The sequence below is a fragment of the Metarhizium album genome (genome assembly GCF_000804445.1).
Source record: "Metarhizium album ARSEF 1941 chromosome Unknown scaffold_1, whole genome shotgun sequence".
Taxonomy (NCBI): Eukaryota; Fungi; Ascomycota; class Sordariomycetes; order Hypocreales; family Clavicipitaceae; genus Metarhizium; species Metarhizium album.
This window is the reverse complement of record NW_024467575.1, coordinates 2,375,560-2,399,168: the sequence shown is the minus strand read 5'-3', so window position 1 is coordinate 2,399,168 and position 23,609 is coordinate 2,375,560. Positions and strand designations below refer to the sequence as shown.

Below are 23,609 nucleotides of genomic sequence, written 5' to 3'. Positions count from 1 at the left end.
GATTAATCTTCATCTGTAAAGTATGCTGCTTCACCAACACCATCGCTACTTGACGCCCCACGACCCTAACATGTCGTCTCATCCCTTGCCCTTGTCACTCTCCTTTCCCTTCTCATTGTTCCCCTTGCCAGACAGGTGTATACGCCGCCTTGCCCTTTGTGCCTTGTTTGTCACAGATGACTCCAATCACATAGTCCATTCTGTCCTGATTCCTTCCCATCCTAAAGGCCGTTTCCTGACATGAGGCTAGCCCGGGAAAATACATCAGTATATATGCCAACATAATCCAAAGACGCCAAAAATGAAACCACTGCACGGCATTTCGTCATGCCTGAGAGTAGCTGCTTTTAATAGTCGAGGTCCTTTACCCATGCCAAGTCTTCTGTTTGCCTCCTGTATATCCAACACAATAATAAAGGGAATTGCTACACGGGCATGACACTTTGGCTACACGGGCATGACTCTTACACGGGCATGACTTTTACCACTTCTGATTGGTCGCATTGTCTCTGTTAACGACGCTGGATTCTGCCACCTCAGCCGCAAGTACCTGGGCCATTTTAACCTTGCTTCTGTGTAAATTACTTCATTTCGGCTAAGCTACTACGCAGCAACCCAGTGGTCGCGCAGTCGGGGCGACCCCCTCGAGCTTGCTTTCTTCATTTTCGTAGCTTTTAATAAACCATAATACGGCACCCTATGCTGTAGAGATAGCGACCAATTCTTTCACTACAATCTTGTTCTCTTCTCAAGACGTCAATGTCTTTGCCTCGCACACCTCCTCGCAGGTCGCGGAGCCCTAGTCCCAGTGATCAATCACAAAGAGGAAAGCGACACAAATCCAGTCGGCGACGCAGATCTAGTCCTTCCACAGTTGAAGACCGACCACAATCCGCGAGTAGCTCTGCTACGAGTATCGGTCAGTTCTACGGCCTCGGGGACGAAAATGCACTCGATAACCTGTTCGCCTCTTTCCCGCAAACACTTTCAAGTCTCCCACACCCCCATGGTTCACAGGGCCGCCATGAGCCTGCATGGGGCCTTCGATCTGACTATGAGATATATCTTCAAAATGACTTCTTCCGTGGAAAAAGATGGAGCCAGCGAGTCAGAGCGCTTATACCAGGCCCAGAATTTGATCCATTCGCCTCTGAACCTCCCGAATCACCCCCATCCGCCCAGCATCTCCCAACAAGGACAAGAGCCGAGTTCGAGTCCGCAATGCGCATAGTACGAGAGGTTACCGGCGAAGGTCGAAGGCTAACTGTAGACCTTGCTCGATCATACGAACGTGTACAAGCTTGGCGAGAGAGATGGGGATGGTCACCATTAAGTTTCGAAGCATATGACTCTCCTCCACCGTACTCTCCACCTCGTAGGTCACCCACACAACCTCCTCGAATATCACCGACGCCCGAAAATATTAGTTCCTCGCCTATGCGACAGTCTCTATCTCCCGCCCCGGAGCCAATTCCGAACCCAATAATCCCTGGCGACCCAGCGCCCTCGGCCGAAGTTCTTTTTAAAACAACCAACGCATTTGCAAAGGAGAACGGATTTGGTATTATTCGGCGGAATAAATATTCCTATAAGGGACGGTTGATTAGGTACTCCATTCAATGCGACCGGTTTGGACAATCTCGGGCCTCGGGGGGTTCTGGTCTTCGAACCCGAAGGTCTCGGAAGTGTGATTGCAAATGGATGATAATTGCTGAAGCCCTAGAGGAAGGCAAGTGGCTTCTTCGACAACATAGAGACCCGAAACATCACCAGCATAACCATGAACGGAGTATTACGCCATCTGCGCATGTTTCCCACCGCCGCCTTACTACACCAGTTAAAGCAACCATCGAGTCAGCAAGCCGTCGCGCGGGTATTCGAGCCAGTGATGTAGCTGCTATGGTTGAGGAGCAATTCCCCGATACAACACTCCTGCGGAAGGATATCTATAATGCCCGTTCGTTCATTAACCGAGAGAAGCTAAATGGCTATACACCTACTGCGGCATTGATCAAACTCTTTGATGAGAAGAAGATCCCATACATCGCGAAATGGGCCGATGATGATCCAGATAGACTGCTTGGTCTTGTCTGGACCTTTCCGTACTGTCTACAGATGTGGAAGCGCTTCCCCGAGGTTATTAGCTTTGATAACACATATAACACTAATCGCTTCAAGCTTCCTTTATTCCAGGCTACTGGCCAAACCTGTCTTGGAACTGTGTTCAATGCTGCATTTGGCTTAATAGATAACGAGAGGAGGGAGGGGTTCCAATTCCTTGCAGAGAGTGTTCGCAAGCTCATTACAAAACACTCACTCAGGGAACCAGATGTCATCATCACAGACTTCGACAAGGCTATGAAAGCTGCCGTTAATGATCAGTTTCCAAATGCACAGCAACAGCTTTGTATTCATCATATCCTTTCAAACGTTTTGCTTAAATCGAAGACTAGGTGGACGGGCCAACGTGAGGACAGTACTACTAGCCCTAGCGCTAGTGACAGTGAAGACATTCCCTCACAGGCGGATGGCGGGTTGAGCACTACAGATAAGCATCTGATCGAAGATCGGTCGAGTAGTGATAAGATTCCTCATACTTACCAAGGCGTTGTTTTAATGTGGAAAAAGGTTCTCTATGCCGAGACTGAGGAAGCGTTTGAGCAGGCATGGAGAGATCTTTGTAAAGAGTTCGACGACCAACGAGCGATCTTACAATACCTCTACTCGACTTATATGCCTGTTAGTGCTCAATGGGCACGTTGCTTTATCCGTCGTTATCGTAACTTCGGAATCCGAGTTACGTCCGGCACAGAAGCAAGCAACAATAATATCAAAAGCTATCTATTAAATGGCATGAGCCACCTCTACCGACTCGTCGAGGCAATGCAGGATATGATACATGACCAAGAACGTGCCTTTAAGGATGCCTGTGGACAGGATGATGTCCTGACTGCTCCACAATACCTAGGTTCGATGGGAAACTATCTTGGTGAACTACGAACAACCATGTCATCGAAAGGACTTGGGTTAATCAACAAGCAATACTGTATTGCTCGCAAATTTCTGCCGACGGGGAAGAATCCCTTCCCCGACTCTATTGGACTTTGCGACGACGACTGTACGGTCTCTATTGAGCTGGGAATCCCATGCTATCATAAAGTCTACGCAAAGCTAGATTCTGACACACGTTTCACTAAATGGGAGGTCCACCCACGCTGGCGACTACGGGAATCGGCATCTCAAGATCCATACCGACGAATTCTTGACCCGAAAGTTGCCACTGCACTACGTGGAAGGCCAAAGAATACAGCGCAGGTTATCCCAGAAAGCCTAGCTATTACATCAAGTAGCCGATCTGATAATCAACCAAGTGGGCGACGAGGTCGACCGCCAGGAAGTCTCAATAAGCCAACTCTTGCTAGGAGAGTGCATAAAGCTACTCGAGAAACCATCACACAAACTGGTGGCCAAATTGGCATCTCAGCCCAGCAAGGGCCAGGTAGACCTTCTAAAGTCCTAAATGCTGGGAATACGACAGGCGTGCGGTACAGTGGACGGAGGACGCAACGAAACATTCGCAGGACAAGGAGTCAATGGGAACTGGCTAAGAGTGATGACGAAGATCCAGATTGTATCGTTGTGAGGCAATAAATTAAGTAGACCACATCACGTCTTTTGCCAGTATTTGACAGTTACTGGCTAACAGTACAAGGACGGTAGTTTAATCCGAAATGCAGGCTTGCAAGATAGCAGAAGACCAATCGCGCCCACAACGATAAGTGACTGCAATTCATGGTGATGTAGGAGCTTGTTAGTGAAGTTGGCTACACCGCCTTTCCGAGGAAGTATCTGTGGGGCCAAGAAAGTATGCGACCAATCAGAAGTGGTAAAAGTCATGCCCGTGTAAGAGTCATGCCCGTGTAGCCAAAGTGTCATGCCCGTGTAGCAATTCCCATAATAAATGCTTCTGTTCATGCAGATGCAGAAATAAATGCCATCGCTCAAGAGTGCCCGTCTTGGCCAATAATCGCTTCTTTACCACCCTCTTCGTGTTGTTCCCCTCGGCTCGAAAGCACTCCGTTCGTTGCTTGCATTGCCTACTCCGCGTCCTTCTTCGAGGCTTCGTCTGCCTTGCGCGTCCATCTCTGATAGATCAAATACAAGTGGCTCTTCGCCCACCACTTCGTCATCGGCTCTTGCCAGTCGGCTGAGCGACCCGGCAAAACTCCCGCGCGAGGATTGCGGCGCTGGTGTTGCCTTGGAAGCTGCCCCCATGCCAGCGTACCGACGTCGCGGGAATGGGGATTCTGATTGAACGCTCGAGGGCATCAACCCATCCGGTAAGTTATCCTCATTAGAGCCACGTTGCATGACATCCGATGTGGATGCATCTGATGGCCGAATCCTGGTAGCCGTTCGCAGGCCGCTGGTGATGCCGCCACCGCCGGTCGCCTCATTCTCCATTTGCAGCTGGCGACCTAGCAATACACTCATGGTAGGGGGCTCTCTGTCGCCAGCCCCGAGGCTAATGCTACGGTGTGCGCCCGCAAATGCCAAGTCTGTCTCGTCATCTTCAATCGCCGCACGAGTCTGCTGAGCTGCTGAGCTTGACCGTCTCTGATACGACACAATGCGAGGCGACAATGGTATGTCGATAGCAGTTGTGCCTTGCTGCGTAATGGTGCTTTCTCTGCTCGGCTCCGGGACAGCAGATGCTTGCCGTCGCCGGCCCCCTCGCGAAGTGATCCTTCCCGTGGCAGTGTAATCAATGATGGAGTTCTCGCTCAGTCGAGACGGAATGGCAGGTGTGTGAGGGGTGTGGGGAGACACGGGTTTTCCGGGAGAAGACGAGACAGACATAGAGGCTGGAGCTACCATGCCGGGAACGCTCGTCAATTGTCTGCTTGATGAGCTCGACGATCGTTGCATCTGCATTGACGACGTCATGGACTCTGTCAGAGCATTGTTCGAGTCCCTCATCAAATGGAACTTGGACAGCTGGGCTACCGTTTTGTTCGCCGCAAACTCGCCTCGCTTGGTTGGCTCAAAGCTTTTGAGGATTTTACGGCTGTCCAGAGCCTTCAAGAAGTCTGAAATGGCATCCTCCTCGGCATGTAATGACCCAGAACTGGCCCCGCCAGTTTCTGCCAGCAGGCCAGATCCAGGCTGAGCGACCGAAGACGCTGGGCTCTGTCGTCCGCTACTGTTTTGTTCGTCATCCCCAGCTCGACCTGTGGACATACGCCCTCGTCTGTGTGTGAAGCTGCTGCTGTAGCGGCCAGTGGACGCCGGTCGGGGCGGGCCAGCCATCGGTGTTTCAACAGAGCTCGAGGGTGGCCCGCCACGGAGAGAAGCGGGCATCCCTGCCGTCAATGAACTTCTGTTCCGAGGTTGTGAGCTCGTCGGAAAGTTTACGGGGCGACTGTGTGAATGTGTCGAGGAAGGAGATTCGGGCTCCAGTTGTCGGGGGACCGGCGATCCGGATAGAGAGCCGGCCTTGAAGGGCTGAAAAGATATGGATGTTCTCCTGCTTGAGCTCTCCCCCGGTCGACTGGCAACTGCCCTAGGGATGGAAGTGCGGCCTGAAATGGGCATAGAGCTGGGGGCGACTTCACTCCCAATGTCCGCTGGCAGGGACGTTGGTGGAGAGCTAGTATCCGAGCCAGGGGCTTTGACAGATCTGAGTGCTGATAAAGGACTTGTCCCCAACGGACCGTCGCCGTGGAAGGTTGACAAGCTCCCATAGGTTTGGTGGAGATCACTCAGTGTACGACGACGGTGGTCATGGAGCGATCCAACCTCAGCGACTCGGCCGTGGGTTCGGTCAGTCCTCTGTGTGACTGAAGGCTTGAACAAATTCTCATCAGCTCCCATGAAGCGAGAACTCAGCAGTGACTCGGAATCATCAATCCGAAAGCCACAGTAGTTTCGATATACGACAGCCGTGCTGAAACGGCCTACCGGAACTTCAAGGTCGCCAAATACATACTCGGTTACGGGGTCTCGTCGGCCATCGATGGGATGCTTCAACAGATCCGTAGCTAGTTTACCCGGTTCTGAAGCGCGGATTCGACATCGAGGGGTGAGAGCAGGATGAGAGGCCTTGGCCGAGCTCTGGCTTGCAAACTTCCAAGCCGGAAGAAGCTTGGTTGTGATGAAAAGTGATCGGAAAAAAACAATAGCCTTTTTGTAGATGGTGGGTAAGATTGGGCCAAAATCCTCGGCGAGAAGGGTCTGCGTCGTCTTGAGATCTATATGCCATCGCTCCAGTACCACTTCTGCGTTCCTCGACGTGGAGGCAGTGTGATAGCTGCCACTAGATGATGACTCGGATGAGTTGAGCTGTTCCATTACGTCCCAGCGCTTGCCGTCATCATCGAGAATGACAAGGCTTTGACTCTCTTTGAGACTCGAGGTGTCCAGGAATGTCTCGATGATCAACGGCGGCGGGCGGTGATCTATGCTCCCGCATGTCTTCCACGTTTTGAGCTCGTCTCTGAAATCATCTATTTCGTCCGTTTCTATTTGGAACTGTTACGCACAAAATAAAGAAGAAGAAAAGGCACAATTAGCAAGAGGGCTGTGTGCATTACGATTCATCCACGACAGGAAATACGTACCCATTTATTCGTTTTCCTCTGGCCACTTGCATTACGGATGGGCTGGACTTTCATTCTCGACTCGAGAATCAAGACGGCGGCCTTGTTGAAGAAATTCTGCGTGCAATTGTTAGTGACTGTCGGCTCCACGGGGACGGTGCCTCGATGGTGGTATGCAGCACATTGCATATAGCACAAGGCACACGGCATACCTGGACGATTTGATCCAGCTTCTTGACGGAATCAGCCGGAGGGCCCAAGGCTGGGTTGTTTTCCACGGTCGGCGACGCTGTAGGGTCCCTCCCGGAGACATTGGAGCCGGCACGTTGGCGGGTGCTCTGGGCGGCATCTCTGGCGGTGTTGGGTCTGGTCTGGCTGGTTTGGTTGATCTGCGGCGACGACGCCGGTGACACGGACAGCCTCGGCGGCGGTCTCGCCTGTTGATGCATGATTGTATTCAGCTCGAGCTTCGAGAAGCTCGGCTTCAGATGAAAGGGCTAGCCAGATAGCGAGCACCAGTGCATCCGATACGGCGGGAATCGATCAGGAATGGAACAGGATGTCGGGATGATGCTCTTCCATGGTCAATGGCTGTGTGGATACGAAGTAGTGCAGCAAGACGTCAAGACTGGGTTGATAAGAGGTGACGGCCTTGAAGGCCGGCTGCAGACGGGAAATATATCGACACTGGCGGTTGGGGCTGGGCCAGGGGACGAGGTGAGGATGAATCAATAGATGGGGAAGAGAGGGACGGCCGAGCAGTTGGGTGATGCCCAAGAGGTGCAAGAAGCAGCGAGAGGAAAGGCGAGCGATAAGTCGTAGACTCGTGAGTCGTAGCACCAGTCCCCAACGTGGACTAAAGTAGAGGAAGCACGGGTACTGCGTACCAGCACGAGTCACAGAGCCACAGCACGCGCAAACTGTACGAGGCAGTTGATAAGCCGGGGGTGACCAGTGGCCAACTGGCGCTGGTCAACGGGTCCCAGTGGCGCAGTCCTAGGCAATCCTTCTTGGGCTAGGACGATCTGTTTGGCCGGGGTTGCTGTCTGGTGCGTGCCTCAAAGAATGGGGTCCAGTCGTCAAGAATAATACGTACTTGCAAGCCACCTTGATTGAGCCTTTGTGTCCGCGTATCTATCTACCTGCACTTGAGCAGCCAGGAGGAGCTTGAGTTTGCGAAGCCAAACGTCCACTGAAGCCAACCTTCGACTTATTACTGCACACTTCGAGATGGTTTGCTGTGGGCGCCACAGCACGATGCAGAAGACGGCTGGGGTGATTGTCCCATCACGATCGGACACACCCTGCCTGGCAGAGACGAGAGAGAGAAAGGGAGAATTAAGATGGCATGGCCATGCAGGAGGTGTAATCGTGCCCGCCCCACTTTATGTGGTTCGGCTAGCAAAAGCCCTCACCACCAAAGGTGGTGCTCGACAGCAAGGCGGGCCGGACACCAAGGCGGGCCAATTTTCAACCTAATAACGCTATTAACCTCTTCGCCTATAATGTACACCCTTCTCGTCCCAAATTTCTAGTAGATCTAGTACAGAATCCAGACGCCATTTACGTGCCTTTTTAGCTGCTTCAAAAAACGTCCTCTTGGCGTGGTTGTGGCGCCTTTTGTCGGCTGCCTCAACAACCCGACGAGCAGTATCAAGGCGGTCATTCTCGTTTTGCTTGACCATCTCACGCGCGTTATCCACAGAAAGAACGCCACCAGTTTGTAGGGCGTGATATTTATGAGCTCTACGTCGCTGTGATAGTAATTGAGCTGCTTTTGTACGCCCAAGGTCTCTCTTCGTCTGTATAAGCTCAGTAGCTGCAATAAGAGAGCCGCGGATAAAACGACTGATATTGCGTGCAAACTCAGGCTCAAGGGATGTATCGTCTTCTAATACCTCCCCTAGCTTGTTGGCAACCTTATTTATCTGCCTGAGTGTTGTGGGCGTCTCAAAGTCGGAAGAGTTGTTGTGATATAACGGCGGCGGCGATGGTGTTGATGTGTAAATTGCAGCTCGTTGTTCAAGGGCCTCAATTACAGGCTGTGGATTGTAGGGTGAAATTCCAGTTTTTCGAAAGGCTGTGAGAATAGTAGTAGTCTTGAAAGCTTGTTTTCGTACAGCTTGAATGCAAGCAAGGAATTCAATCTTTGTAATATTCAACACGCCGTCTCGAACAATGATATCCAACGCCTTTGCATGATAATGCTTTAGTGGCTGAAATATCACAACATCAAGAGGTTGAAGGATGTGTGTAAGGTGCGAGGGCAACGCAAAGGGAATTATATCGTGCTGTTCGCAGTATTCAACGAATTCAATTGTATGGTGTGATCCGTGGCCATCTAGGATTAAAAGGCGATATCTGCCTATTGGCGTTGCAAATTCCTGAAAATGCTGTATCCAAGCAACTGCAATTTCGTCATTCGTAAAGCCGGTTGGTGAGACTGTTATTTTGGTATTAGCTTCAAGCTCCTTTATCCGATACCAGGACTCCATGTGTTTTTGCCCTGTAAGGATAAGAAAGGCAGGAATAACTTTGCCGCCAGCAGAAATGCATTCTATTGCTGTTGCAGTCTCCCTGTTTTCTGGCATTGAAAATAGATGCGCTCTTCTTCGCTTTGTAACAACTAAATGGTCCTTTCCCATTCCAATACGAAAGCCAGTCTCATCCATATTCCAGATATCTTCAGGAGGGACTCCGTACTGCTGAATAGCCTCTTTAAGCTTGTTGTAATAAGAAAGAGCTCTTGTCACATCTTCTGAAGCTTTTCGACTTGAATCAATCTTTTTTTGAAGACCTTTATGATAGTGATGCCGCTGGATAAAGCGTGTAGTCCATCGCGTTCCAACTTGCCTAGGCGGGGCAGTTGACGATGCCCTCTCTTTTAGGATGTAATTTGCAGCATCTGTAATGAATTCAGGTCGTACAGCGAAGTTGGCCTTATCAAGGCGATCGATATAGTTACATAAAGCAACTTCCTCTTCTCGTGAAAGCATTGTATTTCTTGCTGGATGGCCTTTCCTAGCAGGAACGCCGTTAGCACGTCGTTGAAGCCGGCTACGAGGCACGTTGAATTTCTTCGCCACAGAGCGAATTTTTGCACCTGGATTTTCCTCAATATACTCAAGAGCCTCGTTGACACGTAATTCGACATCGCTTTTTGCCGTTTGGACGCTAGTTGCAGCCATTTTCGCGGTTCAACGCGTCTAGGTTGAAAATTGGCCCGCCTTGGTGTCCGGCCCGCCTTGCTGTCGAGCACCACCTTTGGTGGTGAGGGCTATTGCTAGCCGAACCACATAAAGTGGGGCGGGCACGATTAGAACAAACGAACACAAGGGCGCCCGTGCCCCTGGTCCGGGAAGCAGATGGACTGCAGCTCTTGCACGGGAGAGACAGGTCATCAAGTTAGGGGTCAACATTGCATCAGTGACCAGGACCTACTAGCCCGTGCCCGAGAAAAGAGGTCACCAGCCACAAGAGCAGTCATCAGTCCCGAGGGCCCATCGTGACCTGACTATACTCCGTAAGTTACCAAGAGTAAGTACAGAGTACGGAGCACTTGCGACTAGAGAGACGACGGGCCCACTCCCAAGGCGCTTTCGTCATCACTGATCGGCCAGTGCCATTTGCTCGTGCAGTACCGAGTAGTAGTAGGAGGAGTACGGACGAGTGAGCCAGCCGTACTCCTAAAAAAAAAATAAAAAAAAAAATAGAGAGAGAAAGAAAAGCAAAAAAAGCCCAGCATGGTTCCAAAGCCATGTCTTTTGATCAGTTTTGATATCCCTACATCAAAACATTGCGCATCCAGGGCACTTCACCCTCAAGCGCGCAACAAAGAGCAACGGGTGATAACCCATGAGCCAATCAACATCCAGGACCCACCAGCTGCCAAGCGTAACCACCCACTCACGACATCGTAGAATTCATCGCGTGCTGCACTATTAAAATACACTGCAGCATATAATGCTCCGTACGCAGATGGAGATGGATAAGTATAGTTACGGAGTGCAGCGTACTGCTACCGTGGTCGCTGCTGGGCCCTGGTCCATGACTCCGTCACAGGGTGCTTGCCTATCGCAACGCTCCTTGTCCACTTCTAGGCAACAACCGCTCGGTAGACTCTCGCATCGTCTCCCAAACTATGGACCTCCCAAAGTCCGCGTCCACCCAATAGCAACGTGCAAAAGTTGCCCCGAGATCCCCAAACCGCCGTGTCACCCACCCACGCTCTGTCGCATCCCTACGCTTTTTTTTTACCACATCTCCGCTCTCGGATCACCCTGCAAATCAGGCTGCCACCCTTCACCTCTTGAGCAAAAACCACACCCGGCTAAACCCAGTCACGAAGACGAACGAGCATTCAGGAATCGGGATTGAGCCAGCCGGCGAGCCAAGCCGATTCTCCCCAGTCTCCATCCCCTCGAACCGTGGCACCTCCTTGAGCGCAGAACTGCCCACGGTTACTCCGTATTCTCCGTACACACGTACATGGCCTATCCCAGGCATCTTTGCATGTGCTCCAATTGCCAAATGATTCTCCATCACTGACCGGGACTGTCCTGCCTGCAGTCACACGAGGGAACTGGGTGCGCGCTGGTTGGCTGATGGCCTCGGTGTGTTGACTCGTTACACGACCTTCTCGATATCATACCCGGCGACGCGAGGCATTCATGTCCTGACTCCCGAGCTGTCATTCATCACGTAGCGAACATCCTCAACATTGATCAGGGAAATTTTCCATTGTCCTATAGTTTTTTTGTGGCATTGCTGCCAGTTGCGGGCCACAAAGCTGACTCACATAACCACATCTAACGGCTTCCAGCTTCTTACACCACTGTAGACAGATATGGTGACACACGAACAGTAGGTAGCTTGAGTGGGAAAAAACAACAAAAAAGAAGAGTCCGCCTACCTGGGTGGTCAACCTGATGGTCCCAAAATCCCGACGCCATAGCCCATCGCGTTCTGTTGCTTATCCCAATCGTACACTGGTAGGTCCTTGTCCATGTTTGCCTCGCCTGGCTTTACCTCCCCTACCTCCTGAAGGACCTAAAGACACATCGCCAGTTTTCTCAGATCCGCCCGGGTCTTCATTCAGATTTGACTTCCCACCTCTGCCCCTTCGTCCTCGACGATTTCCCCCACTTTGATCCTTTTCCTTGCCCCGGGCTTGCCTCCTGGCCTCCTCTTCTTGTGCTCGCCGACTCTCTTGGTCCCACCATTCCTGGAAGGCTTGTTCTTCTTGTATCTCTTGCAGTGGTCGCTTGGCCACAGCTTCCTTGACCCGTTGCTGCTCCAGTCGTTGTTGTCCAATGATGTCGGCCATGCTCGTGCCTAGGGTAGGTCCAGACTTGGCTGCTGGCTTGATGTACGATTTTGAGTGTGGCACAAGCGGTTTCTCCCCCGATGATTGACACGACGACGTTGTTGGTGAGGCTGGTGAGCTCACCGTTCGGCCTTGTCCTGGGAAGCGGGTGTCAGGAGAGGCTGCGCGCCGTTTTGACAATTGGGCGTTAGATCCAGGAGAAAGAAGAGGTTTCTGGGACAACGCAGACCCTCCGCGTTGTGCACTTTCCGACTGCATAGCGTCTCTTAATGAAGTCCTTGGGGCCGAAAGTGTCATCTTCCATGGCGTCGGCCGAGCTGTAGAATGGACGGCTTGCCAAGGCTCCGATTTATTCTTCTCTTTATCTGCCGCAGCCTCGACCTCGGCTTGCTGTACTTGTTGTCTTTTTCGCTCCTTCTGAGACATTCGTGCTAGTGGTTTGTTTGATGATGTTGCCTTGTCAGTCTGAGATGCCAGACCAGCCGTAAGCGCTGATTTGGATGTGGCTTCCTGCATAATGTCCTTGAAATCCAGCTTGGATGCAGGAAGAATAGGTGACGCCCACGGATCATCGGCAGATCTAACTGGAAGGGATGTTGGCTGGGGAGAGCTGCCCGCTCGGCATACTGGCTCAATGCTAGGCTCAGGAAGCTGTGAGAGTGGAATTCGACTCGAGCATTGTGAATTACCGGTTTCAGCATCCGCCAATGACTTGCTCTTGGCACCTCGCCATGCCTCTGAAAGCTTTGGTATATGGTCAAAATCAAACTCGTTCCTTGCATCCCGGAAGGCTGATACCGCAGGGGACGTTGGCCTGGTGATTTTGGGACTATCCTCGCCATCCATGTCGAATATAAGGTCTGTAAGAGAATCCTTTGGTCGCAAACGAGGACTAAAAGGTTCATTCCGTCCGTCTCTCGGTCTCCGGCAAGACCGTTCCGGAGTCTGAGCTGCCAGTACTGACTCGTCAAGGCTGCCAACACTTGCTTTGTAAGAAGACGATAATTTCTTTTCCTCGTCTTTCCTGGCAATTTTGAACGCCATCTCCCTCACCCGGCGACGTCGTTCCTCTTCAATATCGAGAGCCAAATCTGGGTATCGCTGATGGAGTAGCATATCAGCCCGCCCACTGCGCACAAAAGGAAACCTGGCCAACTGGTTGTTGCGCACGACCTCGTCCAGGTTCAACAAAAGATCTTCGTCAAGGTTATCTAGGAGATGATTCTCAAGCATAGACTCCAGTTGCAGGCAAATATACTCCAACCCGACATCCTTAAACTTGGTGACTGAGCAAGGACTAATCTCGTTGAGAAGGTTGGCGACATTGCGAGTTGTAACGAATTTACCCATTAAGCTTTGGCAAATTTGCGAGAGACGGTCGAGCATCAGCTCGTTAGCCACACCCATGACGTCGAGAACCACCTCCGAAAACTCATCCAGAGTTTTCACGCAAACATCGTTAAATAAATCTGACCCAATATCAGCATACAGATATTTCATAACATAGCGAAAGGTTTCCGGGCTAATATGTTTGAGGTCCACGCGGACCAACTCTGTCCCCAAAGACGTGTTACGACGCGCAGTTAGCCAATGGCCCTGAGACCGACCATGGAACATGCCTCCAAAAAAGAGACATCTCTGACAGACGAGATGGCTGTGAGCTAAAACTTCGCCTCCATCCAGCTCAATAAGCATGTCCGCATCATTGAAGAAAGTTGGATCTAGAAGGGCCTCTCGCATGTTTTCATCAAGACATGGCTCCGACCTAGTTTGTAGCCGAGCTGCAGTTTCCAGTTTCGGAAGGTTGAGTCTGGTTCCAAGCTTCATCAGCTCTGTTCGCACCTGACGGAATCGAAACGCAAGTGAAGGTGCCTCCTTCGTGTATTTCCACACCGGAATGACGACATCTAAATAAACGTATACAATCAGGTTGAGCAGAGTATATATGTCAATGTCAATAAACGTAAGGAGCGCCTTGTCCTTTTGTTCAATCACAATGATATCAGAGAGATTGTTTGTATTGCCGTTGGACTGATATTCCGATAACGCTTCCCGAAGAGACGAGCTTCGTCCTGCCAACAGCCAGCTATGAACAGGAAGACGAAGATCGGGGCTCGAAGAAGTTCGAATCTCCATGTTGAGGTCATCATACTGAGAAGAGTTGCGCTGTACCCACTGAAGCAGATCTTGTTCGATGTTTATCGAGGATAAAATCTCATGGGGTACAGAACCCGGCTGTTCTCTGGTTATCGCAGCATTCCACTTCTTCCGCGAACTGTGCTCATCAATGCCAGAGGTTGAGGCTCTAAAGTCGCTCAACCAAAGGAGGGAGCCCACATCTTCCCATATAGACTGGTTTGCGATGCTAATGTCCGTGGACATGATTTTGCTGTCGTTACGAATAGCGGCGAATGCACCAAAAGTTGAACTGCGAACACCAACACAGTTTGTGATGTATGGGACACGCTCGAATTTGAAATCCTTCTTCTTTGCATCGAGTGGGCTGGCGAATGCCGCGACTTTCCCCTTGGCGCGCTTGACTCGTTTCCAGACTGCGCCCGATTCAGTGCAGATGATGACGGAGCCATGTTCGCCAACACTCACGGACGCCACACCGTCCTTTCGTGAGTCCCAGACGCACTGCGGTTGGGTAACAGCACTCTTAATCTTTACAGGATTTGTGGTAGAGCCGGCAAGCTGGGCGGTATCCGTCTTACTGTTCAGCTGCATGGTGAACAAGTCGCCGTAAGACGTCACCGCAGCAATCGTTTCGCCTCCGGAAGCAATATACCGGATGTTGCGACGGCCCACCTCATAACGATGTGTATAGGAACGAGCCGATAGATTTTGGTTGCTGAAAACATCAGGGTAGGGAAATTTAACCAAATTGTAGCCGTAATTGGTAAAAATCCAAACAGTATAGTTGGATAGCAAACAGGTCGTCGCCTTGTCGATTGCTGAGACCATCTCGATTGGGGCCGAAAGCAGTGATGCTGCAACCTTGCGCGGTGTCTGCTGTAGTTCCAGCAATCTAGAGTCAGCATCCATGAGGGCAAGCTGCCCAAAATTGCGACCCCAGCAGTAGAGAGAAGACCCAGTATGGGCTACGGAGTGAATAGCCGACGCAGCAACGCCTTGCACCATCTCCTTCTTCAACGGCCCAAATACCTGCCGGGGTGAAACGCTCATCGGCTCCTCGTCCGACCTCATGGCTGGGGGAAGAGTATAGCCGAGCTGAGAATCCGAGTTGAGGCCCCAAGTCCAAAGCTCGCCAGCTTCTGTAACAGCCATGGAGTGGTTCTGCCCAAGAGCAACTTGCCGGACCTTGCGATCGATAAATGGCCCTTGCACGGGAACGAACTTGAACTGAGTGTTTTCATCGCCCAACCCTAGTCTTCCCCCACGACCGACACCGCAAATATAGAGGTTTGACACTGGGTCATCAGTCAGAACAGCAGAATGAAGTTTCGACATGACAACATCACGTATAGCAGAACGTTGGTGGTATACCAGGGTGGGAATTTCGTTCTGATCAGGGTGGGTGGGCGGTGATCCCACGTCTTGGCTGACTAAATGCTGCTTGTGAAACTTGTAAAGGAGCTCTTCCGGTCGCTGCAAAACAATGCGTTCAGGGTACTGGCGGTCGTCTTCGTCGCCAACCCCCAGCGATAAGTTCTTGTTGCTTCCAAACGTGTAAAATTCGTCTCCCATGATAGGTTGGGCTATACCCAACGCAACACTTGCAGCCCTAGCACAGAAACGTCAGATTCTATAGTGTGGCTGGGATTTCAAGGAAAAATATACATTTGAGCGGTTTCGCCATCACTGTCTTCATCGTCCAAATCTTTACCTGATTTCGGAGAGATTGAATCGTGTTTTAGCGACCGTATAGCTATAGTAGAGTTATAGACATCAAATGGACTGTTGCCCTCGTGGTCTTTCGTCTTTATCAGCTGGCCAACCTTCGCGACTGAGGATATATTGGTATGGTTTGTCAAATCGGCTCGTTCCCTTGCCAATAGCATTCGAGCTATAGAGATGTTTCCGGCGTAAAGAGATCTGTGGAGGGCATTCCAGCCACTCTCGGAGTCCTGAGCGTAGAGATCGAGGGAGGGGTGTTCGAGGAGGGCCTGCACAAAGTCTCGAGCGTTCGGATGGGTGGACGAGGCCGCGCGCAGGAGTACGGTGAGGCCGGCATGGTCGCGACTGTTAATTTCTTGACGATTTAGCGTAGATCCACCATCTTTGAATTTTCCATGTCCATATGTACATCCTGAAGTCCTGCGCAACTTGGGAGTCATCCGAGGAGACGAAGATGGGCCGCCAGGACTTGCACCTAGAAGACCGCCTCCAGCGTTTCCCATCCCAGGACTCTTGGTTGCTGCATAAGTGTTGGGGGCGGCAGGAGCCAGCAGACGCCGAAACCTGTCGACATCATTCTCCCAGTAAAATTTCCACAGAAGGTGACTCATGGGCGGCTGCGAAGTACGAGAGGACCGAGGTAACTCCCAAGCGCTTGAAACGACACCTCGCTGTGATTCTCTGGGGATCACGGCTTTTTAAAGGTGCGATTTGAGGCGCCGGAGAGTTGGAATGACCAAGGTGATTGTTGCCACCGTGTCTGTTGGTGCTGCAGGACGTTTTGCGACGGGCGGTGCGTGTCACGGTGATGGTGTAAGAGGCGACTGAAGGACGGACATGGATTCAAAAAAAAAAAGGGATCTCAAAGTTGTTCCCAAGGCAGTGAATCAAGCTAAGACGAATTAGATGATTCGGAAGCTGACGCAAATGCAAATGCGAATGTTCAGTCAATTATGTCAAGGCCGAGTCTGTCGTGATGATGCCAGAGCAGGAAGGAGCACGAGCACTCGAGTTGAGAACAAAGTGACAGTCTGAGCTGCAGGGCCAAAACCGACATGGGCCAGAGCCTGTGATTGCGCGCGTCAGCGGGGTCCGCAGGCACATGGAGAACAACATGGCAGGACGCACGCACCAGTTAGTTAGCCTAGGGCTCAGTGCTACTCCGTGATAATAACTACTTAAAGTACGGAGTACGGAGTATTCGGTGTCCAAACTCCAGCACAGCCAATAGCGGTCCTTGCTACGGTGTAGGGCGCACATGCGTGCATTGATGCATTTCTACTCCGTATTTGCTCGCGCTTTCAAACCAAGCCGCTCTGTTTGGGAACCGAAGGTCATTGATTACATCATCTTTGCAAATGGATGCATCGGGCAATGTGCTTTTCGTGACAGCATTGAAAGCATGCACGTTTTACATGGACGATTGCTTGTACTAATGGTGCTGCAAAACACTTTACTCTCATTTTGTTCTGCCACGTTGAGGTCGAGGCACGCTGGTCCCCGCCATGCTCTGCTGCAGGTCAAGGCTCCGTGGACACCACATCCCCTGCATGTGATGTTAAGACAATTGTGGAATCCGTGATCCTGTTGCGGGGTGAGCCGGCCCAAGGAAGAGGATGGCTTCTTGGTGTTGGGTGGTCGAATTCTGCATATGTACTGTACGGAGTACAGTAAACCAGGTCTATAACAATAACCTTCGTGAGCAATTTTTCATCGTTATAACCCGACTACAGGGGTTATATCGTTAAGATGCGACTACCCTTTTAGGAAAGGTCTCTACCTAGCCCTACTTTTGTTAGTAAGATAAGGCTGGGGGGTAAGGTAGTGTGTAATTATAAACTTATAAATATTAATAAGCAATATTTACGAGAAAAATCGCTATAGGTTAGAAGTTTCTTTTATATATATAACATATAGGAAAGGTACTTCACGCCTAGGCGTGTGTGCTGAATCGCTATAGCAGGGGATCGTTATAAACCTGCTTTACTGTACACGTCGCAAGGTTTATTTCAAAGTCGATATTACCTTTGGCAAGCGGCATATCTCGTCTCTATTCGCTAAATTGAAATTGTAGGACAATGTCTCGCGTGCCGTGAACGCCACAACTTGAATTTGCAGTAGGGCTTCGCGACCAGCCGAGCCGAACATTGAAAGGTCAATTGGAAATTCCGAAGTGGGCCGCATCCAGCCATAGAAAGTACTACGCACTATGAAGTACGTACCACGAAGCACGGCCAACTGGCGTTTACCCGCTCCGCAATCGACTCAACTACCTCTTTCATTCTCCCACCTTGCGCTCCAAGTTCCTCCTGTGACATCGGCAGGATCTCGTCAATTGTTCAAAAGATCACCGGCAAAGCCGCGATATTTTCCCGTCATGTCACAGGAGAAACCTCTTCCCTTCATTTACCAGTTCGCTGCAGGTGCGCCATGCTGGTGACGAGCCCTCAAACTGTCCCGATGTATCGGAACTGCTAACAATGCCGCAGGTGCCATTGCTGGCGTGTCGGAGGTACGCGCCCTCCACGCGACATAGTTTATACGAGACATATCAGGTTCTAATGTCGACACTTTTGTCAAGATTCTGGTAATGTGAGTTGTGCGAAGTTGCTCCCAAATGTAAGCCTCCCTGGGCAGCCTGCTGACACCCCTCTCTCAGGTACCCATTGGACGTCGTCAAGACTCGCGTGTACGAATTTTCCGCTTGCTCAGGACCGTATCCTTGACCCATGGACACTAACTGTGCCAGTCAACTGCAAACGGGAAAGGGTACCGGTGCCGAGTCTTACAATGGCATGTTGGACTGCTTTCGCAAGATCATCAAGAATGAAGGGTGAGAATTCTAGTTGCACGTCGCAGAGGCACGGCATTGACACTTCAAAGCTTCTCACGTCTCTATCGAGGGATCTCAGCTCCAATTCTTATGGAGGCTCCCAAGCGTGCCACAAAATTCGCCGCCAACGATGAATGGGGCAAGGTGTACCGCAAGATGTTCGGTATGAGCCAGATGAACCAGTCCCTCTCTGTTCTGACTGGTGCCACTGCTGGTGCTACCGAATCATTTGTCGTCGTCCCCTTCGAGCTTGTCAAGATTCGTCTCCAAGACAAGGCCTCTGCTGGAAAGTACAGCGGCATGGTTGACTGCGTTGTCAAGACTGTCAAAAACGAGGGTATTTTGACCATGTACCAAGGTCTTGAAAGTACCATGTGGAGACATATTCTTTGGAATGCTGGTTACTTTGGTTGCATCTTCCAGGTCCGACAGATGCTGCCCAAGGCAAGCACTAAACAGGGCCAGATGACGAATGACTTGATCTCCGGTTCCATTGGTGGAACTGTCGGCACGATTCTGAACACGCCCATGGATGTCGTCAAGAGCCGAATTCAGAACACCCCCAAGGTGCTTGGAAAAGTTCCCAAGTACAACTGGGCTTGGCCATCCGTCGTTACTGTGTTCAGGGAAGAAGGTGCTGGTGCCTTGTACAAGGGTTTCCTGCCCAAGGTAAGACATGCTTTCTTATAGAGCCGTTCGAATGTTGCCTTTTTGACACATACAACCAGGTTCTTCGCCTCGGACCTGGGGGTGGTATTCTCCTCGTGGTTTTCACCACCGTCATGGATACTTTCCGCAAGTGGCAGTCATAAACGTATACCTCGACTGAGCCACGAGGCCAGTGGAGACCAAATGCAATGATAAAGACGTGAGACGCTTGCCGAGGATTGGATAAACGATAGACGCAGAACTGTGTTTGAATATAGACAAGAAATATGGCAATGATGGCCATTCAGATTTTGCGTCGGTTTTTTTTTTCTTTTTTTCTTTTTTTTTTTTCGTTTTGGGGCGTGGGGTGGTATTTCTTCCGCCTGCCCCTTGCAAGCGGAGTCTTTTTAGGAGATATATAGCCACTGTTGAAAGAACTCCCATTCCCTCGGCCCCTTTTAAAAAACAACAACGCATAATTCATTCATTCCCATCGGTCAGATTTGTAGGTTTCTCGCGGTATCTTGGGGTCTGCTCGTCAAAGGTTAACCTTTACGCAGCTACAAGACCCGTCGCAGGAAGAGACGATAGTCACATGTTGTTCTGCTGGTGCCAATAAAAGTGCCAATACTATCAGCCGTTAATTCGAGTACCAAGTAGGAACTTGTAAATTCTCAGCGGTAAGTTGAGCAGCAGGCGCATGTCCGGTGGGCATCCATCACGATTCACGAGTCAGACGATTAGAGGTAGGCAATTACGTACTTATGTACGCGTCAGTAGTCCGGGTGGGAGGCGAAAAATATTAATTAAACTAGGAGCAGGTCCCGGGGTAAAAGTCACAGGGCTGTCAGACCAACCACCAAGCGGACGATGAATCGCAAGCCGTGTCTGCGGTTAGGCCAAGGCAACTCAGTTCTGCTTCCTTTGTACAAGGCAAAAGAACAGAGGAAGAAAACAGCACTACAAGACTAGTGTAGTCTGAAGGCACCTATGGTCAAACCGCATGGTGCAATGAAGTAGACAAATTTACTCTCGATTGACGTCGGACTGGACCAGATCAATGGCGAAAAGTATTACGAATTCACGGAAATGTGTCGAGTACTTGTGTAGGTAAGTACGTAATCCATGACAGCAAAGCCACGGGTAGGTGCGACTGCAGACGCCAGTGCTACCTACTGTAGGTACCTAGGTACTTAAGTACTTAAGGTAGTAGTGGCCGGTACCGCGAAGGTACTCCGGACAGTACTTCGTATCTGGGAACACACTAGCCGAGCAGCATGTCGACTCCATGTCGGGGTTGGGAAGGACAGGTCACGACTGAAGTAGTCACTTCAAACACTGGATGGGTGCTGCGACTCGACGCCAGTTGACTTTCTCGTTTTCGCCTCGCCCGAGGCCGACAAGACAGGTTGCATACCCCTGCTGGCATCGGGTTGTTCGTCACCCCCCATTTCCCTCAGTCCTGTCCTGTGTCAGTCGCGCGGCCACCTGAGCAGCGACATCTCCGCGTGCACCACTTGGCACTTGTAGTCCAGCTTGCCCTTGCGACGGGCACAACCAGACCAGCCCCGCGACGCCTTTCAGATCCGGGTGACGAAGCTCCCAACTGTCATCGTTTGACATCCCAGACAGGTTGCCTGTCCAGTCTTTCAATTAGCCCTGCTTTGGTGGTTGTTTTTGTGTTTCCGCGACGAGGCACAAACCACAATTTCGTACGCCTTTGTCTCGCAGCGCCGCCGACAGAGTCCAGCCGGATCCGACTTTGTTCGCCATCGACTCCACGGTCAGAACTGGGCTCGCCGTCTCCGCCCTTGGTCTACCGATTTCGAAAACAATCGTGAAAGACGAATTGGAAAAGTTCCACGACACCGACCTCTTCTGGCCCGTCGAAGTTCCCGCCTCCTGTCCTCCCCCAAGCACGGCCAAGCTCAGAGGCACCGAAGCCCCGCAGTCGCCCATCATGTCCAAGGTTATGCGAAGTGTGAAGAATGTGACCAAGGGGTATTCTAGTACCCAGGTCAAGGTCAGAGAAGGTGAGTAACCTCTTGGAATGACCCATGTTAGCACTTCCCAGCGCTCCTTGCTGAACAGACCGTCCTCGTTATGAACAGCTACGAGCAACGATCCATGGGGCCCAACGGGCACTCAGATGAGCGAAATTGCCCAGATGACGTTTAATACGTAAGCCTTTTTGATCCCTTGAGCCAGTAAACAATCGAGATTACCTTCTCACCATGTGCAGGTCGACCGAGTTTTACGACATCATGGACATGCTTGACAGGCGTTTGAACGACAAGGGCAAGAACTGGAGACACGTGCTAAAGGCATTAAAAGTCCTCGATTACTGCCTTCACGAGGGCTCAGAGCTGGTTGTCACTTGGGCCCGCCAGAATGACTACATTATCAAGACGTTGAGGGTGTTTGAGTACACCGACGAAGAGGGTCGGGATGTCGGCCTGAACGGTACAACCACTCTATGAACCGCTACAATGAAGGCTGATATGCTGACGCATGCTCTAGTACGAGTCGCCGCCAAGGAATTGACCTCGCTTATTGCGAACGAGGAACGACTGAGGGACGAGCGAACTAACAGGAAGACCTGGAAGTCTCGGGTAACGGGAGTAGAGGAGTACGAACCGCAGCATGCCGATTCGTCGGCGCACCGCAGACCACGGGACAGGCGAGCTTTTGTCAACGATGAGGAGGACACAGAATACAGACTGGCACTCGAGGCCAGCAAGGTTCAAGAAGAGGAAGACAGGAAAAAACGCGAAAGTAGGAGAAATGATGACGACGACAATGACCTGGCCAAGGCTATCAAACTCAGTCAGGAAGAGGAAGAAAGGAGGCGCCGAGAACTCGAAGACAGCAACGCAAACTCTCTTTTCGACGACTACCCTTCCCAACGGTCGTCAAGTCAACCTCAGTACACCGGTTTCAATCAGGGTTACCAGCAAGGCAACCAGGTAGACTTTTTTGCCAACCCTGTCGATCAAAACCATGTAATGAATCAACCCATCGGATTTATGAACAACGCCTATACTGGATATCAGCAATCTCAGCCAACCGGTTTGCAGCCAAATTACAACCAGGCTTTCGCTATGCAGCCCACTGGTACGGGCTTGTATCCCTACGGCCAACAGCAGAACAACATGACTGGCTTCCAGCCGCAGGCGACTGGATTCAATCCCTATGCCCAACAGATACCACAGCTGTCTCAGCAGTCTTCGGATCCTGCGCCCCAGCCAGGAAGCAATAATCCCTGGGCCACCAACAGATCCCAACAGCCATCCTTGATGCCAGCGCCCACAGGCTCAAACAACCCCTTTGCTCAGAACAACCGCCCGCAAACCTCCAAGCCTATTTCCTCCCTGGGCGCCTTGCCAGAGCAAAAGACTTTGTCATCCTTCAACAACCAGCCTCAGCAGCCTCAGCAGTCGCAGCCGTCCCTCAACCCACCCCCTCAGAAGGAATTGAACGACTACCAAAGCAAGCTAAACAGTCTTTTGGCAACGGGAGACGGCATGGATACTTTTGGCAACACTGGAGAGCTCCGCATTCCCGCTCAGCACACGGCGCCAGGCATGTTTGCCAACAGTGCAGGTTCTGGCGTTCAGCGATGTGGTGCCGATGTTACGGGCAACCCTTACATGCGTCAACAATTCACTGGCATGCCAAGCGTCACATACGGTAGCCAGCCCACGAACGGCCAGAGCAGTAACAATCCCTTTGGTGCTCGGCCGCAGCAGCAACCGGGTCAGGGCCAAGACCTCATTCAATTCTAATCTGGTTTGCTTTTCAAAGCCCTTGATCTCTTCTTTTTTTTTTTTTTTTTGTTGGAGTGTTTGTCTCTAGTAAGTGAAGGATGCTGTTCTTACAGTAAGCTGTAAGACAACTGACCTCTTCTGTCAAATCACGAATTTTTTCCTTCTTTTTTTCCCTCATTTTTTCGATGGTAGAGGAGAATGCTTCATTTTTTTCGTCTTGGCGCCAAAATCCCAAACCCACAACTATTGTTTCTGCCATTGATTCATCTTCATCTATGGGGAATACTCTGGAGGTAAGACCTGGGTTGTGAGGGGGAGGAGTTAGGCAAGACATGCTTTGCACAGGTGTGACAGGGTGGTCCAAATTACTTTCTTGCGACGGGTTATTTAGAGAGCGCTCTTTCCAATGAAAACTCCTAGATCTGATTCAAGACGTAATTCCCTTTTCTTCCATGTCCAATGACTAATGACGTCAACATTCATTCTTCGTCGACATCCCGGCGCCTACCGCCAGTGATGTGCCCAAATAGGCGGCTTGTGTCTTCTTCCAGCGGCCGCTGATTTGACATGGTCAT

General features: G+C 51.0%; 6 protein-coding genes across 6 annotated transcripts; 3 read left to right on the top strand and 3 right to left on the bottom strand.

Annotated features, from left to right (window-relative positions):
* Positions 1-1,899: 1,899 nt before the first annotated feature.
* MAM_00691 (uncharacterized protein) lies at positions 1,900-3,520 on the top strand (the record flags this gene model as incomplete). Its single annotated transcript, XM_040819490.1, has 2 exons — positions 1,900-3,118; positions 3,351-3,520. The coding sequence occupies 2 exons, from the start codon at positions 1,900-1,902 to the stop codon at positions 3,518-3,520; spliced, it is 1,389 nt and encodes a 462-aa protein (XP_040682755.1).
* A 515-nt stretch (positions 3,521-4,035) lies between these two features.
* Positions 4,036-7,048, bottom strand: MAM_00690 (autophagy protein Atg13; the record flags this gene model as incomplete). The annotated part of the gene is made up of 3 exons (XM_040819489.1): positions 4,036-6,531; positions 6,621-6,716; positions 6,812-7,048. 3 exons carry the CDS (start codon positions 7,046-7,048, stop codon positions 4,036-4,038), a joined length of 2,829 nt encoding a protein of 942 aa, XP_040682754.1.
* Positions 7,049-8,086: 1,038 nt separating this feature from the next.
* MAM_00689 (transposase) lies at positions 8,087-9,787 on the bottom strand (the record flags this gene model as incomplete). The annotated part of the gene is made up of 1 exon (XM_040819488.1): positions 8,087-9,787. One exon carries the CDS (start codon positions 9,785-9,787, stop codon positions 8,087-8,089), a length of 1,701 nt encoding a protein of 566 aa, XP_040682753.1.
* Positions 9,788-11,571: 1,784 nt separating this feature from the next.
* MAM_00688 (BTB domain and ankyrin repeat containing protein) lies at positions 11,572-16,397 on the bottom strand (the record flags this gene model as incomplete). Its single annotated transcript, XM_040819487.1, has 2 exons — positions 11,572-15,673; positions 15,730-16,397. The coding sequence occupies 2 exons, from the start codon at positions 16,395-16,397 to the stop codon at positions 11,572-11,574; spliced, it is 4,770 nt and encodes a 1,589-aa protein (XP_040682752.1).
* A 1,766-nt stretch (positions 16,398-18,163) lies between these two features.
* On the top strand, positions 18,164-19,431 carry MAM_00687 (mitochondrial 2-oxodicarboxylate carrier 2; the record flags this gene model as incomplete). The annotated part of the gene is made up of 7 exons (XM_040819486.1): positions 18,164-18,209; positions 18,276-18,298; positions 18,368-18,378; positions 18,446-18,475; positions 18,536-18,619; positions 18,670-19,288; positions 19,348-19,431. 7 exons carry the CDS (start codon positions 18,164-18,166, stop codon positions 19,429-19,431), a joined length of 897 nt encoding a protein of 298 aa, XP_040682751.1.
* A 1,796-nt stretch (positions 19,432-21,227) lies between these two features.
* Positions 21,228-23,052, top strand: MAM_00686 (Epsin-like protein ent1/2; the record flags this gene model as incomplete). Its single annotated transcript, XM_040819485.1, has 4 exons — positions 21,228-21,300; positions 21,379-21,448; positions 21,510-21,730; positions 21,788-23,052. 4 exons carry the CDS (start codon positions 21,228-21,230, stop codon positions 23,050-23,052), a joined length of 1,629 nt encoding a protein of 542 aa, XP_040682750.1.
* Between the last annotated feature and the right edge of the window lie 557 nt (positions 23,053-23,609).